Source organism: Triplophysa rosa, linkage group LG24 (genome assembly GCF_024868665.1).
Source record: "Triplophysa rosa linkage group LG24, Trosa_1v2, whole genome shotgun sequence".
NCBI classification, from domain to species: domain Eukaryota; kingdom Metazoa; phylum Chordata; class Actinopteri; order Cypriniformes; family Nemacheilidae; genus Triplophysa; species Triplophysa rosa.
In genome coordinates this window covers 12,121,308-12,141,732 of record NC_079913.1, presented here as the reverse complement: position 1 = coordinate 12,141,732, position 20,425 = coordinate 12,121,308, and the positions used below count along the sequence as shown (strand labels likewise).

General features: G+C 37.0%; 1 protein-coding gene across 1 annotated transcript in view; it reads left to right on the top strand.

Moving 5' to 3' along the window:
- Nucleotides 1–3,538: 3,538 nt before the first annotated feature.
- The window catches only part of cpm (carboxypeptidase M), a 35,089-nt gene continuing 18,202 nt past the window's right edge, over nucleotides 3,539–20,425 (top strand). The window contains exons 1-3 of the mRNA XM_057323809.1: nucleotides 3,539–3,765; nucleotides 5,483–5,649; nucleotides 11,277–11,374. Of these exons, the coding sequence (XP_057179792.1) occupies nucleotides 5,484–5,649; nucleotides 11,277–11,374 (264 nt within the window). The 5' untranslated portion in view covers nucleotides 3,539–3,765; nucleotide 5,483. The remainder of the gene's footprint in view (nucleotides 3,766–5,482; nucleotides 5,650–11,276; nucleotides 11,375–20,425) is intronic.

Sequence of the window (20,425 nt, the reverse complement as noted above, 5' to 3'; positions counted from 1 at the left end):
AATGGTGGTCTACATATTGGGCCCCTCTGGAGTAGCACAGGACATTCTGCGACAAAAAAAGGTGAATTTGATGAAAAACAGAGACCCAGACAGTCACCTGACATTAAACTAAAGCTTGTGTGACATGCTTTGTTCGGGAACAAAGAGAATATTACAAAAGTTTTTTACTGGCTCCACTGGAAAGTTTTTTTTTAAAGACGTGAGTCATGCGTATCTTCTAAGAACAATCACTGGAGCTTTTATTTGTTGATGATAATATCGATGCAACCTATCATTAATGAGAAGCCAAAAATATCCATAAAGACCCAGGACAAAAACACAATATAAGGGGGTTTGTTGGTTTGATCTTGCGGCCTGGCCAAGCTTAAAAGTGTCAAAAATCCTTAAAGTGATAGTTCACCCAAAATAAAAAAATCTGTCGTCATATTCACACGCATGTCATTCAAAACCTGTATTTGTTTGTGGAACACAAAATGAAAGTCAGCAGGTTTCAATGTTTTTTGCTTACAAATGTTTTTAAAGTGGCAATCCGCGATAATTTGGGGCTTAAAGTAATCAATAACTGAGTAAATACATAGACAGATCAGTGTTCAAAACGATTGTCTTATCTTATCCTGATTCACAACGGTAAGCTTATAATAATGATTTATATTTTGTGCTGTCTGGTCGCCCCATGCAGGAAATTTGAATTTGGGGGAGTACCTCTTCGTGTCATCACATCACGTCCGTAAACGCAAAGGCGAGGAACCGGCTAATTGATCACGTGTGTGTGTGGATCCCGCTGCAGCGGCACTGCTACGGGTGAAAGAATGTTGTTCATTCTTGTAGCAGTCGCTTGGAATTTAAATCATCATCTAGATAGCTGTGTTTAAAAGCGATCATCTGGGGAATGTCATGTAAACATCTTAATTTATTAAGTTCTGATGCTGATTACATCTGGGGTATCATTTGTTGTTTATAACAATGTAAACTCGTGCTCCAGAGAGCTAAAGTGACATCTTCATGCTAAAGCAAAAGCTCATATCTACGGGGATTTTGAGAAACAAGTCTTTGTTTCATGTAGTCAGAACAAAAGCGGCAGATATTGTATGTGTTCAGATGACATGTTTCAGATATACTATTTGTAGGATGTAAGGTAGGCGGTATTTTCCATGTTATTTAGAGTTGTTGTCTACATCAGGCGCGACGCGATATCAAACGCTACAATTGATTCTATATTAGTGACGTTTTTAAACGTTTCGCGTTGTAGGGAGGGGGGGCTTTGAATATTGTTGAATACAGTGGGGGGCCTTGGCGTCAAAAAGGTTGAGAAGCCCCTGCTTTAAAAACATCAAAAGATCAAAGACAGAACAAAAAATCATCCTGGCTAGACTGGGAGACCAGCTCCCATAAACTGATTTAAGGTCTTAATCCTGGTCCTGTAGACCCACAGCACTGCACTTTTTGTAACTTTCCTTTATTTACCAAACTTTATAATTTAACATAAATCATAAACTCATTGTTGGAGAGGTCCATAATCTAAACTAAATGTCAATTAAGGAGAACCTTCAACATGATTTGATCTAAATCAGATTTAGAATGTCTGGATTATAGGATGTTTACATACAGTGGCCATGCCTGCATCAACATCTGGAAACATCTCCTCAGAACTTGTACAGTCATATCCCCCAATCATCTGAACATGCAGAGACACATGAACACACACTCAAAACAAAGTGCACCCTCATACATGCAACACAACAGAAGTTGTCGGAATTATAGGATTGAATGCATACAGAACTATGCGGCCAAAATCTCTATTACTATTGCTCATCTTTAAGATTGTGGATTTGAACAAATCCGTAACCCTATTAAACTTTTGTGCTGACTGAAAAATCTCAAATGCTTACTTTGAAGGAGGGACCCAACCAATATCTGGGGACTGAATATCATGAAGACTTGTGTGCGGGCTTTTTAACTTGGCCAATAAGATGCTACAAAGATTTTTAAAGCATAGTGTTCCATAGTCAGGTAAGGGAATTGTCACATCCATAATGGTCCATATAAATGTTTAGCGTGTGACACAGTTATTTACATTTATTCATTTATTCAGTAAGTGCAGTTTTTGATGTGAGAACAGAGTTACATTGTGGAAAAGCTTAGATTTAGGGGTTAGTTCATTTACATTTACGCATTTGGCAGACGCTTTTATCCAAAGCGAGTTGCATTGCATTGTATTATACATTTGATTCTGACTATGTGCAATCCCCTGGGATGGAACCCATGACCTTGGCATTGCTAGTGCCATGCTCTAACCACTGAGCCACAGGAAAGCTATTCAGTGCAGAACAGGTGTGTTTTCATTTTAATTTTCAGGTATAGTTTGTTATTATAGTTGTGATGGTAATAGAAACCACTACATTCAAAATGTTTTCTTTTTTCAAGTAGGTCAGTTCAATTGAATTCAAAGTATGACAAATGCATATTCATGGCTCATGTTTATTGATCTAAGCAATCTGTTTATTCTTTGCACTGTATGAAAACTAGGACAAAAGTAGGCTGGAATTTAAATATGATTTACCGGCCATGCTTTAAAAAGGAATAGGTCTGCTTTGAGTTTGTGGAAAATTTATTTTTGCCGTTTTCCAGACAACTTCTGAGACCTTTGAAATGTGTTATATTCCACTGTCTTCTTAACACGGTAACACAGACATATTCACGAAAGCACATTTTAAAATCAGCACAAAGATTAAAGAGGAAATGCAAATGTTTGCGGGGATATTTTAACATGTTTTGGTAAGTTCTTGGGGCAATTGTAGCCTATAGGCTTCACACGCATCATTAAGTCTATTAACATGAATAATACAGTATATGGTGCGTTAAGGTAAACTCGATCAGAGCTAAAGAACTTGCAGCGTCAGGTATGTCATTTATCTGCTCGCCCTGAGGGACTTTGGCGATACGCTGGATGAGTGCTGCACCTTAAACCTGACAACTGCAAAACTGAACGGATCCCTATTTCTATTAATAAAGACAAATGTTCAGATTCAAATGAAATCGTCTGGCTTCAAACCAGTTTTATTCATCAATGATTTTAAACAATGGTGTATAAACTGTATAGTGAAAGGGTGACAGCAATATCTGAGTGTTATTATTTATGTACGCTTTATTTACATAAAAAGGACACCTGTTTCTGTTTGCTCTATTCTATAAGCAGAACATTTTCCTGTTTTTTTCATGTTGAGCTTTTGAATCATGTCCACTTCAAGGCAGTAGACACATATTTAAATAGTATTATATGTAAATAAAGTCATGACAAATAAGCCATGACGAAGAGAATTCGTCGTTGCAACGCTTTCGTTATAATTGCTGAACAGTTTGTTGTTAAAATAATCAACAATTTGATTTCATGAATAAATAATTTGATTTCATTAAAATAGCTGATTAACAACACCGCTGATACTTTAAGCTTGTTGAATATACAGTATACACTACGAACCCACTACAAGAGAATGCGCGTGTGTGTGTGTAAAGCTCCGCCTCTGACTCGTTCCCTTCAGCAGCGGCACACACACGCGCTTCGAGCGCACGAGACAAGAGTGAGTTTAATACCGCAGTATGGACGAAGACATCTTCACATCACTTATGACCCCGGCAGGGCAACAGCATATGAACTTTCTGGGCACGATATGAGATGATATCATGACCGGAGAGTAACTTCACACACAGCGCAACATCAATAGGCTACAGCAACCGGAGATATCAAACCTTCACACAAGGCGCAAGGTAAACTCAACATTTGCCGAAATATTCATGGATATATTAGCGTTTTGTTTTTGTTTAGTTAAAGAATGCCGTGTTCTACTTCTCGTAAACCTTGTCAGTTTGGTTGTTGTGTTTGGATGCATGCTAATTAGATTCATTATGCTAATTGTTAGTATGTGACACCGCATTTAAGTAGCCTAACGTGACATTGACTTCTAAAGCCATGACTGTCCTATAGCACTATCGCGGTCGCTTTTTGTTAAACTTTTAAGTACATTGAAGTATCAAGTAAATTCAGTTCCATATGGTATATGTGCATTGGCACCTGATACTTGTCAGTTCAGCTTCCTCTCTTAACCGTTAACGTTTTAGGCTATTTCGTAATGGTGTACTGTACATAGGTGACACCAAACAACGACTCTTTAGCCCGTTAAATAAATGCTATACTCTTAAAGATTATGAATACTAGATACTATATAGAAAAACATGTGATGTCAAGCAATTTATCAGGGCTGGGACGATACGCTTATTTCCCGATTCAATACTATCCCGATACTTGTGTGCCGATTCAATATATATATTATATATATATATTGCGATAATTAAGAATTGTGATTATGTAACTTGCGATTCGATATTACAATTTATTGTGAATTTTGTTTTCCACGCTTGGGATTTAAACAGGGCTCTAGACTAACATTTGAGAGGGATGGCACTGGTGGCACCAATTAGAAACCAGTCAAATTAAGCACATTTTTAACAAATAAAATTATTGTATGCTACTTTTTCTTTATCTGTTGTAAACAACAGGAGAGCACAGTTCTTCTGAGCTCTTGTGGCCAGGATTTGTAATTTGGTCTCATCTTGGCTTTATTCTGATGAGATGTCTAACATGTCTAGTTTGAGACAAGTCCTTATATCTCACACAGGGCTCAACAATAAGAATTATTTCTACTGGCCCTGCCACAGTTAGTTAAAAGGAATAAATCAACAAAAATAATAGCAACAGCGCAAATGAATGTAATAAAGCAAACATAAAATAATAGTCTGTGCTTCTCAGGTGTTTAATAACGAGTAACTTCGCTCCAGCACCTCTTAGGTCAAGTAAAATAATTAAATATAAATCGATTCTGGTATAAAACAATCGATTCTAAAATCGTTTTAAAAAGAATTGTGATAGTTAGGTGAATCGATTCCCCCCCACCCCTACAATTTATAAGTATATAAGCATGTATTTTATTATATAGTTTAGACATGTGACCTTGGATGTGTCTGAAATCCTAGTGAACATTCTACCTAGACAGCATGTTGGGCATCATAAGCGTGGCATTTTTGTACTGTTACTATTATTCTAAAATGCCTATTATGCATAAAAGGCTTACTAAATAGCCAGTGATGCCATAATTTCAATAAATCAACAACATTAGACACTGAAATGTATTTTTCCAATTTACAGATTCAAACAAAACTTTGTTTTTCAATTTCACTAAATCAAATGAAATAAAAATGCATCAATAATAATAATAAAGAATGGGCCAGTTGTGTTAATAGGTTGCAATAAACTATATAAATGTATAACATGTAAACATTTTAAATGTTAATGTTTTATTAATTGAATATCTTCTTGAAACCTGTGGCCAGAAGGTGTTTGGTGGATCATAGACAATAGAAAGTATCAAAAACATGACTGTCCTCTTATGTTTGTTTCTATGCTTTCTTCTATTGTTTTGGCTGAAAGTATGATCGTCTTCATGCTTTACCTGTTCCTCTGGTCCTGGCTGCCATCCGCTCATGGTTTGATCTTTCAATATCACAACAGCGTGGAAATAGAGCAGTATCTGAAAGGCATCAACAGCACATATCCCAACATCACGCATCTACACAGTATTGGCCAGTCTGTTGAAGGTAAGACACAACAAGATGCAAAAAAAGCCATCATGAAATGTATCTACATTAGTTCCTAGTAGATGGAGATATATGGAAGTTACTTTTTATCAGCCAGGGTTTACTAGGGGTAGGAGGTATGACCATTATCCCGTTCACACTATGAGTAATTTTATTTCACAAATAAAATATACACAACCATGTAATTGTATAGAAACTCAAAACATTTCCATGTCACACCTCTTTTAACAATATAGTCCATTTTCTGCTCGAGACTCGTTTGAGGGTCCTCCTTACATTTTGACATGTTAATTTTGGCAAAATGTAAAGTTATTTGTACAGTATTTCGCATGTTAGCAATTTGTTTAGAACCCATTAGAGGTATTGATTGTGGAGTGTTAAAGACATAGTTCACCCAAAAATGAAAATTCTGTCATAATTTACTCACCCTCTTGTCATTTTAAACCTATATGACTTTCTTTCTTCTGCAGAACACAGAAGATATTCTGAAGAATGTTATTAACTGGCCCCCATTCACAATTATTAGTCCATATAGCCAGTGCTGTTCGGTTACCATCTTTCTTCGAAATATCTTCTTTTGTGTTGAAGAAGTAAACTCATAAAGGTTTGAAATGACAAGAGGGTGAGTAAATGATGACAGAAGTTTCATTTTTGGGTGAACTATCTCTTCAAAACACTTTCTGAGCATGTATGGGTTCTTGCAGAAGAGCACGCAGTGTGTTTGAGGGCAGGCCTATGGTGACAGATACATGCAACAGGTCCAGACTTCTTGCCTGGCCTTTCATCAGAGCTTATTGTGTAACATGTATTTTTATATCTCTTCAGGCAGTGCTAGATTGAGCCAAAGACATGTTGTGCCATTGCTTCTGTGGAAAACTATACGATTCTTGCAATGAATATGGATTAATGGCACAGTTTATATAAAGCAAAAAACATTTACAATATTGTTTTGTAAGTAACAAAGTGACGTGATCAGTTTGCTTATTTGGCTGAAATCTAGAAGCAAAATGGCCTCATTTTATATTGCATTTTAAATGTATTTGGACACTTTATGTGGGAATGGCAGTTCAAAACATCAGAAGTATTATTTACTTCAAGGGAAGACAAGTCAGAGGGTTAAAAGTTATAATGTATGGACACTTACTGCTTGCCAAATGGATCTTGTCTTTATTTAATGATTAAGATAGACTAGACCTTCGTAAAATGAGCAGGTCATGAGCTATTTAAGTGTCCAAATACAAGCTCTTTAGATTTGGTACTTTGTCCAGGAATACCGAGACCTTCCAGTGCGAGATTCTCTTTGTCTTACTTTCTATGATTCGCTCTATGATATGGCTGGGTAATTTTACACCAGTACCTGATACCCTTTGTAATATCCATTGTAAGTGGGTCATTCCCATCAGCTGTTTCTGCCCTGCTAGGTGTTGATCATAGTTATGTCAACACGAAACAATATCTTTACTTACTGAAAGCGATGCCCTTCCAGTTTGATTACATTTTCACCTGGATTTGCATTCTGTAGATGTTGACAGATATGCAGTATTCATGATTATTATAACCTTTGAAATAGAAATAAACTGTTACAAAAGTGATACGGAATGTTAAAATTGTTTTATTACTGGCACAAGTATATTTTGCACATCTTGGCACTCCTTAGACAAAACATTTGATTGGAATCTTGGCATCTGGCTTAACTTGTAACTTGTCTTGTAGTTTCGGAGTGCCAAATTCCGAAGCGTTTAGTGTGGCAGAGCGGTTCATATCAGTGACAAAAATCCAGTGAGATAACACATCTCATAAACGTGATCATCTTAACATGTCTTTTCCAAGCTCTTACGCAAGTGTATCTTTAGAAGAGTATGTAAATAAGTGTGTGCGTAGACATTTCATCATTACCTTGCCTATCAATGGTCAAGTTTTGAGAACTGCAACCTTCAGATTAGTACAGAATAGTGAAAAAACATTTGACGATCACAGGATCTGAACATCAGAGATTGGCATATAAAAAAGCCTTGGACAGTAAATATCCTGTTGCTTATTTGCCACAGGGTCTGAAGTCATTTCTTATGCTTAAAGCCTAGTGTGATTGCACCTTTTACTCAACAAAAGGATTCGGGGCAACTACAATGCCACGGTTCAAAGATCCTATACACCCATAGTGAAAGAAATGTTTTGATGCAGGCTGTTTTGTCTGGGGGCATTTGAAAGAATAGTTTGCTCATCTCCTTTGTTATTTGAAAGGGAAATCAGTGCAACAACTAAAAGTTAGCTTTTTTCCACAGACGGTCAATCTGACAAGCGTTGAACAGAGGCGGTAAATACAGCCCAGGAACACAATGTTTCTTCTGTGTTGGGAGAGTAACAAATAAACCAGACCTTTGATTTACATTTGGGAGACAGAAAGGACATTGTTGTAAAATTGATAAAGGCTCAAGGTTAGGTTAAGGCTTAAACTTAACCTAAATTTCAGGAAATTTAATGTAAAACTTTCTTTCCTGGGGCAATTTGTAATCCAAAATGAATTTATTTTTTGACTAAATGTAGTAATTTTATTAAGTAGACCTCAAGCACACAGCTATGGTGTTAAAGATTATAGGGTGTTGGAGACATTGTTTAATCTTTGGCGAAACTGCTGTTAGTCTGTGACATTTTAAGTTAATTCTGTCTATGGATCAAGTTGCTCTTTTGGGTCGACACAAAACCATCATTGAGTAGAACACATCCGCTGCCAAGCCTCTCTCTCTCTCTCTCTCTCTCTCGCTCGTCTCGCTCCTTTCGCCCTTCTGATTTAAATGCTAATATGTCGTTGTACTCAACCTCTGTTTCTATAAGGGTGGTCCTCCATATGCTATGGACCAAATCTCCTTTTCTTCCACTAAAGACAAGCTGAGTGCCCTAAGGGTGACCCTTTGGGCCCACTTTAGTTTATTAAAACCTCAAGTAAACCTCTGCGTCCCCTGTTAAAGATCTCCCCCAGCTATGGCAGGTAGGTGTCCAAAACTAATCCATGGCCATCATATCTTTTCATCTAGATGATAGAGATGCACTTAAAGAAATCAACCTTTAATGAAGCACTGAGGTCTCCTTTATCTCCTGGGAGCCTTTATTATTGGCTGATTGTGGCGGATAACTCTCCAGCCCGTTCCTCAAATCAGACCTCAAAGACATTGTGTAGCCATTGCGGGCTCTTGCCCCGTCCAACTAACCTCTTGTACTAATCCCTCTGTGTTGCCTATTTAAGGGCAGGAAATGAAAGACCCGAGTTGACTACCAGTAATCCAGGACACCACCTGCTAAGTCTGGAAGACTGTCCTTGTTTGTTGACCTCGCTGTCTTTGTCTAATCAGTGTTACAATTACCCATCAAGGCACGAAGGGTGGCATCAAGGGTACACGGGTTATGATTATCTCTGATGTAATATTTTGTTTTATTTGCTTGATTTGTTAGGCCTTAACTAAAGCACAACGCTAATCATCAACCCAGACAAAACGGCATTTGCAAACTGAGGTTTAAATCAAGATTACGAAAATCTTGAAATATCTTAATCATTCATAATTCTGTGCTTTGTTTTGTCCTGTTTGATGAACAGAAGTAATGAGCTTTTAGATCTTTTAGCGAAAAACAATGTTGGTTGAGGAAGTAATGACATATCATTTCCTCCAAGGGTTTATGTAACGGGGCAGTTGGCTCTTGAGTACTGTGATTTTGGAAAAAAAAGTATATTCCGTTATAGTTTCGCAAAAAATCAAGATGATCCAAGAGAACTCCTACTGTTTTATAGCTTTGGGAGAAAAAATGTCCAGGTAGATTAACACTAGCAGTGTTGAATTTATTACAGCAAATTGAAGCAAATGAACATTGAGACCATTACAGTTTGGGCCATACTGTAAATCTACATTTATCTGTTTTGAGTTTATGTGTGAACAGAAGCCACTATTAAATTCCTATCACATAAAAAAACATATGTTTCAATTGTGTGTAAACAAAGCCGTAACTTGAATTGTTTAAACATTTGTGGGTTTGTTTAAACATCAGTTTGAATTGTGGGTTCCTCGCCACAGCAGAGCAGTGCAGTGTTGGCTTGCTCACCGGGAGACTTTATTTATTTATTTATTCATTTATTTATTAGATATTATTTATTATAATGATCTTGCTTGGTCTATAAACACCATGCACTGTGCTGTGTTTTACCTTTCTGTGTTTTCTTATTTGCTCCTGTAAAGCTGCTTTGGAACAATGCACATTGTGAAAAGCGCTATATAAATAAAATTGAATTGAATTGAATTGAATTAAACATGTATGCGGTAAGGACGCTCTGACCAAAAAGTTCTGATGGAGCTTATGCAATGATTTCTTATTCTTGTAGGTTTATGTGGCATCTTTGTTGTGGTTAGACTCTTTGTAGTCTTGGCTCAAAATTAAATAGCACACTCAATCTCTGAAACAACTCTCCTTCTTAACTAATGTTAGCAATATGTGTTTACTAAAATAAAGTGACAGTTCAGTTGGCAATTTCATATCATGTTGACTTTAGGATGATAATATCCAGCGAATAATTTCAGAGAGTTTTAAAGGTGGTTTTGCATGCTTGGTAGCAATATGTAACAAGAAAGCTGCTGTTTGTATGAATAACCTTGGGGTATCTTTACCGAAACGCTTATCCCGCAAGGAAACGGGAAGCATTACAATCCTCTTTTGATCAATGGGGCTTCTGTGAAGAGAGTGAGACTTCAAAGGCCACACCTCAGAGGACTTGACATGGACCACACACACAAATGCTTAGTTCAGGCAAAACAGTACAGCTACCGTTGGCGCCAGTGGAGGTTCAGGATGGACCTTTAGATACCGAGATCATTTTGCACAAAATAAAAACGTCTAGTGGTGAGGCTGTACCAATAAGTACAGGAAATTTAAAACAATTTAAAATGATTACCTAAAACACCATATGCAAATGCCACGTTAAAAATATTTATTTCTGAAAATCTTGCATATTAATATTAACAGTTTGAAAACAAACAACAACAACAACAAAAAAATTCAAAATAAAAGCCAATAATTGGCAAGAATAAAAGGGATACTGTTGAAATGCTAAATACTGTTTAAAAAGTATTCAAGGGTGGTCCTTCAAGAAAATAGCTGATAAAATGCCATATTTATTAAATATAGCATATAAATAGCATTTATATTCATACCACTGTAGATAGAAAACCTAAAATTTCTTACTGGCGAAAATCAGTAGGAACCGTTAAAAAGGGGTTGAATGATTTTCTCTCTTAAAGCTGGCCTTGAGCTTTTCTTTCCTCTAGTTCACCCCATAGGAAGCATGCTTAAACTTGCTCAATGAATGTGAGACCTCCATATACAATAGTCCTCAGAGAGACGGACAGCGAGAGAGAGAGAGTGTGAATGAGCGCTAGACGTGAGATTACATGGGATTGAGTTGCCTGGTACCAGCCCGAACTATGCAAAAACAGTATTTGAGTATCTGGTGACTAATGAAAACAGTGACCCATTATTCATGTGACCAGCACAAGGTCCACGGACGCCTAATTCATTTGAAAATGCACCGGCTCGCTTATTGAAACGGTTGTTTGCAGTCCATTAACATTTACATTTGGTCTTTTTAGGAAGAGAACTCTGGGTCTTAATACTAGGTCAACACCCCAGAGAGCATCGGAGAGGCATTCCAGAATTCAAATATGTGGGCAACATGCACGGCAACGAGGTAATGCGTACTGGATATGCATGCACACTTGCAGCTGTTTTTCTGTTATTTATTGAAAACCGTTATAATTTACCATGACTTGCAGCAGTATAAGCTTGAGCTATTGTGCGGTTTCATATAACTTGATTCCAAACGACCCGGGCTTGCATGTCTGTTTTCTTTAGATAGGGCTAAATTTGGAATAGGAGACTTCCTTAAATAGATCCCGCTATGTGTTTGTTTAGTTTTTGTTTAAGTGAGAGGGGGCCAATGGCAGTCTAAAGGGGTACATGTGGTGTGGGAAAGGGGGTCCGTGCACAAAAGCATTGCAGTCAGTGGAACAGGCTAGGGTGGATGTGAAGAGCAGTGGACTGTGACACTCACCGGAAAAATTTCAGGGTGGGGTGTTTAGGGGGGATATTTTTCCCACTTAGAACCATTGTAAATTTAGCACTTCCTGTCTCTGTGGGTGGGGGAGTGGGATAAATTTGCTCAATTGAGACTGTGATTGGAATGATCCATTTGAGGTTGGGGGATTTAGGTTATTTGGGTTATTGGCTATTTAGGTTAGTGAATGCAAGCTGCATACACCACTGCATTTAATGCGCAAAAATGCCAAAATGCACAGAAATTTAGCCAAGTAATAGTTACACCCCTAATTGTAATCTTGTTTTTTTTTTAATTCATTTTGCAGCCTTATGACAAGAGATGCGTTGTTTCCAGGCCCGATGTATTCTAGCGGCAGCTGTTTTGTTATATACTCTTTTGATCCTGGCTAGTAAGCAAACACCTAGAACAGCACGATCTAATCTCAATCATCACTCTAATTTTCTTTTTTTTATATATATATTTGTGCAATTAAACTTGTTGCTGTAAGCTTTTCCTAAAATTTGTATGATCAACATGGTTAGCCACGGTGTTCTGATGGCTCTTTAAAGTCGGTCAGTCAAAGCATCGCTTGTCTGACGGCATCTGTAGCACTACAGTGTCACCTAATTAGACGGCATCCTGTCTGGATGTCTGAAACGGAGCACTGTTCAAATCACGCGAATGCGAGGAAGCACTAAGCAAACTATTCAAGCATTTAGGATGGGAGGTGGATCTGAAATAACTGTAAACTTCAGCTCACATCAACACACACTAACAGAAACAGAAACACGTAAACATTACTCAAACAATCCATGAGTCACTTCACTGTGAGGTGTGCCAAACCTTTGCACACAACACACAGGAGCTCCAATGATTGGTTGAGTGTCTCCTGTGACCTCATAGGACAGGAAAACATGGATTTGTATAAAATCTGAATAGCATAAAATCTCTTTATAGTGAAAGAGATTTTACAAATGAATGATGAGATGAGAACAGACATGAAGAGAAGGGAATAGATGTTAAATTAGATTGAATTTCACAATAGCGTTCTTGTGTAAGTTATTAAATCCTTTTCAATGCAATAGTTTACATAGGAGTACTTTTACAAATTACTTATTGTACTGGTTTTACAAAAAGTGCAGGAAATGTTGCACATCAAAGTTGAATACTTGCTGTAGGTTTAAGTATAGACCTTGACCTCTCCATCTCAGGCAGCCACCTTTATATTATAGTTATTATATAAACAGGTTAGCTTTCAAAATGTACATTTCGTGTGTTACTTTCCCCAACACTGAGAGCCATTCATGAGAAAGGTGAAGTCCGGTGAATGTATTACACTGGGTCGAATGACCTTTGGCCAGTAGAGTCGGTGTAGTGTGACTAGCTTGCCTTTTTCAGCTCTGGTTTTACTTGTGTCTTAAATTATTCCACTCCGCGCAGCTGAAGCCAGACTCTGCCCACTGCCTGCACAAGCGGCGCTGCATAAAAGCGTGATTGTGAATCTACAGCCCGCTCTAAATCCGACCAGAGATTTTCAACAGTGGCTTTCTTCTCCGCCTCTCTCTCTCTCTCGATTTCACTCTCAATCTGATTAAGGACAACTTGGTCTGGTTTAGGGACAGTTAAATTTTATTTGGAGAGTTATGAGGGGCCGGAATTTGGGAGGTCTTGACAGAAGCTGGGGGTATAGTGTGTATGAGTGTTTATCTTGGAGTTTTCTTGTTGTCTAAACTGCCAACTGACACACACATGAACTGCACAAACGTGCCAATGTAAACACGCAGGCCACGTGCCTGAGTAATCTATGGAATGACGTAGATCCATGCCTAATCTCCCTGGTTTAGGTTGTTTTTGATTTTAGAGTCTTTACAGTACAGTTACCATTTTATACTCACAGATACAGACTTTGGACTGTTAGCATAACGTTTGCAGCTTATTCTTGCCAGAAAACCATTCATTTAGACAAAAAGAGAACCTCATAGTTGTAAAGCGATCAATTATGGCATGTTGGAAATTAATAAATAATACATAAATAAATTAATAATAAATACATTTGATGTCATTTTAACACTGTAACTTAATAAAAAATAAATATAAAGTATTAATGCATATACATTCTTACAAATAATATAAAAATAATAAAAAGAAATGAGACAATTCTTGCAAAACAGAGTGTGGCACAATAATTGTTCTCCCTCAATTGAACAGCCTTTAATTAACAAAATTTTCCTGCTAAACCAGCCCTAGCTGGTTTAAGCGGTTTTTAGAGGGTTTTTTTTAGATGGTCCGGCAGGAATACCAGTTTACCAACCAGCTTAAACCAGATGAACTCCAGCTTGGCGAGCATTGTTAGACTGGTTGGCTGGGCTTAGCCGGTTTAAGATGGAAATAGAGCACTTTAAAAAATGATTCCGCAGGGTGTTAAATATAACCCATTAAAATCAGTTAGATTTGACTTAACTATAGTATTTAGCAGGTTTAATAAATAAGAATTGGTACATTTTACCCGCACTACCTGTTTAGAGTAACAATGGAACCTTAAAAAAAAATTAAAATATTCCTCAATATGATTGATAAAAACAACCCATGAAACTCAGTTCGATTTTACTTAAAGATATTAGCTATAGTAAAATAGATAAAAATGAGTACATTCAACCTATTTGTTAAGATTAATAGTTGACAACATTCAAATATTGAGTAAAGTTTACCCTAAAATATTAGCCATGGAACTGTGCGCATGCATCAACTTCAAGGCGGGAATCAAGGGATTCAAATCATCATCTTCCGTTATACTGGTGGAACGCGAAAGTGTCGAGCTACAGGTATGTTTTGTTTAAAGTGTTGATATCATTATGAAAGCAAATGTTTACTCATATAACTGTAATATACTGTAGCAAAAATGTGTAATTGGCACGCTTCTGTGTTGTATTGTCAGCACCTGCCTGACAGGATCGTGCAAGTGATGTGCTAAAAATAGGCGGGGGGGGGGTCTGAGGAGAGAAACAGCTGGAATATTAATATTATTTCATTCTGTTGATGTAGGTTCTGTTTTACACGGTTTCCAGTCGCGACTATAAAAGGTAAATTTTCCGTGTTATTTAAAGTTTTTTGCCTCATTACTAGCCGCTTCAATGAAGCCGCTTTTTAAAAGCGCTTTTTTCAAATGTTGCGGATTCTGTATCATCTGGTTAGGCCACAATGTTACAAGGGAAGGATTTATAGAGCTATTTTGGTATTGTTCTTATTTACGGAGTTATGTGCGTGTTTTTCTGCATGCTTCTTTCATTTAATGTCTGAGTTTCTGACCTTTTCTTTCACAGATAGATCCACACTATGAAACATCAGAAGACCACGCAGGGAGAATTTGCGTATATTTGACCAAGATAAATAAACATCAGAACACAGAGTATTATTCTTGGTGTTTTATTTTATTGTATTGTAAATGAATTGACTCTGCAAAGTATGTGGAAAATGTTTGTTATCTGTTACGCAATAAAAAGTAAATGATTCAATCTTTTGTGTTTTGTGTGACCAAATTTAGGTAAATTCAACCTTCCCTAAATAAGTAATATGTAAAGTTTCATTATTCTTATTGATTATTTATTATTAATAATAATTAGGTAGATGAAGGTTGCCTGATGGCAATGGGTAAAAATTACTCAATTTTATTAAGTAATTAGTCATATAATGTATTAGGTAGACTTTACCCAATTTCTTTTAGTGTGTTCTAGCTCATAAATTTAGATACTCTTTACTCAAAAATATCGGATAGAATGCACTCTAACAAAATGAGTGGAATTCGTTACCTCAATTTTATTGAATAGATTCTATAGGTTGTGGTTTAAGCAGGTCATCCAGCCTGGTCAAACTGATGTTCAGTTTATTTTAGCTGGTGGCTCTTTGGGTTTTACCAGCTAACAGCATCTTCACTAGCTAAAAAAGTGACCGAAATCCCTCTAAAATCAGCCTGCTAAACCAGCTAAAACCAGGCTGGGAGACCAGCTGAAACCAGCCGACCAGTTTAGGCAGGTTTTAGCTGTTTTTTTCAATAGGGTTATTAAAAGGGATTATTCGATTATTTGATACTCCAAAAAGTCTTTTTTGAATCATGACAATACAAGTTTTGTTTATGCACCTACGCCATTTTTATGTAATACAAATCCATACACAGTCTCTCAGAAAATTGCATAACAGTCATATTGTAACGTGATTTTCGCAAGCGCTTGCTGACTTTGAGTGCAATATTTGTGATGTGGTCAGTCTGTAGGCGTGCCGTCTGAGATTAACGTCTGTCAGATTCCCAAAAAACATTTGAACAAAACGTTTCGCAACATAAAAGAAGAAATATCAGGAATCTACTGTGCTAGCCAAATAAGCCCACGGTGCGCTAATGTGTCAGCACATCCTGTGTAAATCTGTGAATTGCTGCTAATTTTTTTACTCCGGACCCCTCTACCTTTACCTCTTTCTCACAGGTGTTTCGTTTCAACAAGTGTTAACAACTTTGCCTCACACAGACCCACACATGCACACACTTTGAGTTGATAAAGAGTTGTTCAAGTGTGATGATCAGGGTGCTTTGTGAGAAGCTTCAGCGTTTCATGGCTGTTTTTCAGGCCTTGTTGATTTTTAGCCCTGTGATGGTGGTTATGGTGCTGAGGAAACTGAGGGAGTGCTGTTTGTGTTGATGTGGTTGTTTGAAGAGGAGTCGCTTCACCGGTGTTAGATCTCCTTGCCTCAGTTCCATTCAGTGGAGCTGTTTTTACCCACATTGTGCAGTTATGTGGACGGACACCACATAAATTGTACGGTAAACAAAAACCAAACCACATCAATGAAGGGTCAGGCCACATCAATGACGTCAAAGACGTTTTAACTGAGAAGTGTAATGATAAATCAACATCTAATCTCTAAAGAGAGCAATTTGCTTTAGTGCAAACTATAAAATGACAAATTTGCTTTTTACGGGTTAAAATAAATAAAGTGAAACACAAGAACTTTAGGATGTGTCAATGTGGGAGGAAAACAAACTTTACTCTTTTCCTGGAACAGTGTATGTTGTGCTAAAACAGATGTTTTTCCTCGTTTTTTTCTGTCTCAATTGTGTCAGTAAGTGAAAGCTGATGGTGACAAGTGAACTAAGCGTATCAAACACAGTATTCCAAGACAGTTTCACAGTGACAAATGGGTCCTTAAATGAAGTCTCAATCTTATTTATATTTCTCTTCTAACTTGTATGTCTTCCTGTTTGCTTGCCTGTTTATCTGCTCATGGTTTTTTTTTGTTTTTTGTTAGTAGTTGATCTGTAGTCAGTCTCAAATTTTAAGTTGTACCATGCGTTTACAGCAGTGGTTCTCAAACTTTTTGTTGTAAGGTCCCCTTTGTGTAGAGTGCATTGCTTTGCGGCCCCCCAAATGAAGACTTATAATTTTTATTAAACCAAGAAAATATTCAGTTAAACAATGCTAAAACATTAATTCTTTTGGTTGGTGGTGTTGTTTTTCTGATGCTTGATTGCACAAAATTTATGATAAATATCTGTATTTCTAAAATGCCACAAAATCTGTGGCCCCCCTGGAACCATCTTGGGGCTCCCCAGGAGGCCACGGCCCCCAGTTTGAGAACCAATGGTTTACAGTACAGTGATGTTTTTGGAGTTTTAAAATATAATAAGTTTAGTATTAACCTGAGCGAAAAGTTGACTTGTAAATTTTAATATGAATGATCTTGGTATTTGGTTTGTCCCTCTTTTGCTTTAATAGCATCATGCTCTGGGTATTGACTCCACAAGTTTGTGCAAAACCAGATGGCCATGTTATCCTAGCATGATCTGAAAGTGTTCCAAAAAGCAGCCAATGTGTTTCAAAGCAAAGAAATCTGCCTATTCTTACACAGGAATTAATGGCCATTGTCACCAGTTAGCTTCTTGGTTATTTCACAGGAATTTGTAAGTATTTTACGAGGTGGCTAATATATATGAATAGGTACGATCTTATTTGTACATTTTAGTACGATTTGCTTTCACGCCAGTGACGTTAGGTTTAGGGATGGGATTGGGGGAGGGGCTTCAGTATTGCTTTTTCTAATAACTGTATGTTTTTGGACACGCCACCTCGTAAAATAGTTACGAATTCCTGCGAGATAAGATTGTAATGGCTTAAAAATAGTGCTGAATCCTAAATATTTTCTTATTTTTAATGTTTTCATTTCCAGTGTTTAAACTAGAGATGCACCGATATATTGGCCAAGAATTCAAATTTTCACACTATCGGTTATCGGATGATCAGGGGCGATATATCCTGTCAATCAAAAAGGACAGGATAATGCAATGAATTTGTGGTCTGTATATAGAGAATGTTTGATGTTGAGTATTAATAGTCATTATATGAATTAGTAACATTCAGAAAATCGGTATCGGCTGATTTCACTATGAATAATCAGCTATTGTATCAGTGGCGAAATTTAGTATCGGTGCATCTCCAGTTTAAACGTTTCAAAACTAGCTTTTTATTTACAAATTTAATTTAAATCCCAGCTTTTTAATTACTGTATATGGACCCCTGTATGTTTTTTTTCTAGAAACTGAAACGACATACAAGAACAGTGAAAGGAAAAGAAAACAGTACAAAACGTTATAGTGGAACAACAACTAGGGAAAAAAATGTCTTTAAATGTTTTATATATGTGTTTGTGTATGTCATATTTTTATTTCTACTCGGTTGCCTTCCGCTGTAAGGTGTGTTCTTACACAGATGACTGCTGTGTGCTTACAGTCTGTTTCAGCAGCAACACACACACACACAAACACAGGGGCAGTCAGAGTTTAACCCACGGCTCGGCTGGTCTGAACTTGTGGCATGTAATCACAGGTCTCACTGTATCATCTGCTCTCTGTGAGTGTGTGAAAGAGAGAGACAGCGTGTACTTTAACCAAATCTCACTCAGCGACATTTTTCGGAAAAAAATCTGTAACTTTTCTGCTGTACACACACATGTACACTCACACACGTACTGCAGACCAAGACCATCTGTAGTGTTGATCCGTGTGTTATTTTTAAATGAGTGCCTCAGGCAGCAGGTCCTGTGAGCAGTTTCCAGCATAGCTTTGCTACTCTGTTTATTTTTAATGAAATTGACATGTTTAATAATGTGGGTTGATAATAGATACATTCAAGTGTTTTATTATTATTGTTACAAGACATGTTGTCACTTGCTTGCCGGGTCATCATGCTGGTTGGCCCCTCTCACTGTGCAATGTGATTGGTCCTTTTAGCCATTTTGTTAGTCATTAGTATTCTACAGCCAGAGGTGGACAGTAACGAAGTAAATTTACCTGAGTACTGTACTTAAGTACACTTTTTGAGTATCTGTACTTTACTTGAGTATTATTTTTTCGGAGTACTTCTACTACATTTGAAAGACAAATATCATACTTTTTACTCCACTACATTTATAAAAAGGTCCAAAAGTAGAAAATGGTTTCTATGCAGTGGGTTTTCCTGTGTGCGCAATTTATCTGGCTTGCGATCTGCCAGGACCTTTTACTGTTGCCAAGTATTTCAGTTTTTCTAAGCTCGCGGTTTTCCGGCAAGCTTTGAATGGCCAAATTAATGTAAACGTCGGCGCTGCTACACCATTGATAGCGCTCTAAAAAGGCAAATAGAACAATAAAAGACGAAAAAGGCACATGTTAAAGTGTGGTGTAATCACCTGTGAGTTACGATCAGTCAAAGATCGTAGAAACATTGTCATGAAAATGATCGGCATAACGGCTAAACGGTAAATAAGCATCACATACACCTTGAGCTACACGTGCGTGTTAACTTCTGATCTGCTGCTTTATCATTTAAAGCGATTTGGAAAATGAATGATGTTTTTACCGAAGTTACTATAGTTGAAGTATTCCTGTTGAAATAAAAACATTAGAACCCTGCCCAAAATACAACATAAAATGTAATGGTTTTAGTGGTTATAGTGGAAATTGTACTATGGATACTTGTTGTCTACTTGTATGTGATGGATTCTATTGTTGGGATGGTAAATCCTATTGGAATAAAACCCAAAACACGCTACAAAGAGGAATTTAATTTAAAAATCTCATTCTAATTCAAAAATTCATTGTTTTTTTTCAGCAGGGATGGTATTTGCAGTAAAACCACAGTATCCACAAATTTACCATTTTCTATATATAGGAACCATACTCCAATTAATAATCTTTAGTAAAACCACAGCAACTAAACATACCATAGTTTCATTATACTAGCTATAGTTTATGTTTGTCGTTAAATTATGGTAATACAAATGGTAATAAATCCAACAAACACATGGCTTCTACACTTTATTATTTACAAGAACCTTACTACTTACTGGTAAATTGCTGCTAAAACTGGTAAAGGGAATATACAAAATAAAAGAACACTGCTCATAAATACATATAGGACTAGGGGGCTAATGAGGATAATTAGGATGAGGCTAAATGATCATACAGGATTATATCTAAACTAAACATATGTGTGCTAAACATATAAAGCTCTTAAACGAGTTGCTCACTGCAAAATTTGCCCCCATTGACTTCATTCAAATTTTGAAGTGAACTACTCCTTTAATACCACTGATACTGTGAGCTACTCAGTGTATTCAGTAGGTTGCTTCAGTGGCATAAGGTATACGACAATAAAACAATGCACAACTGACATAAAGGAA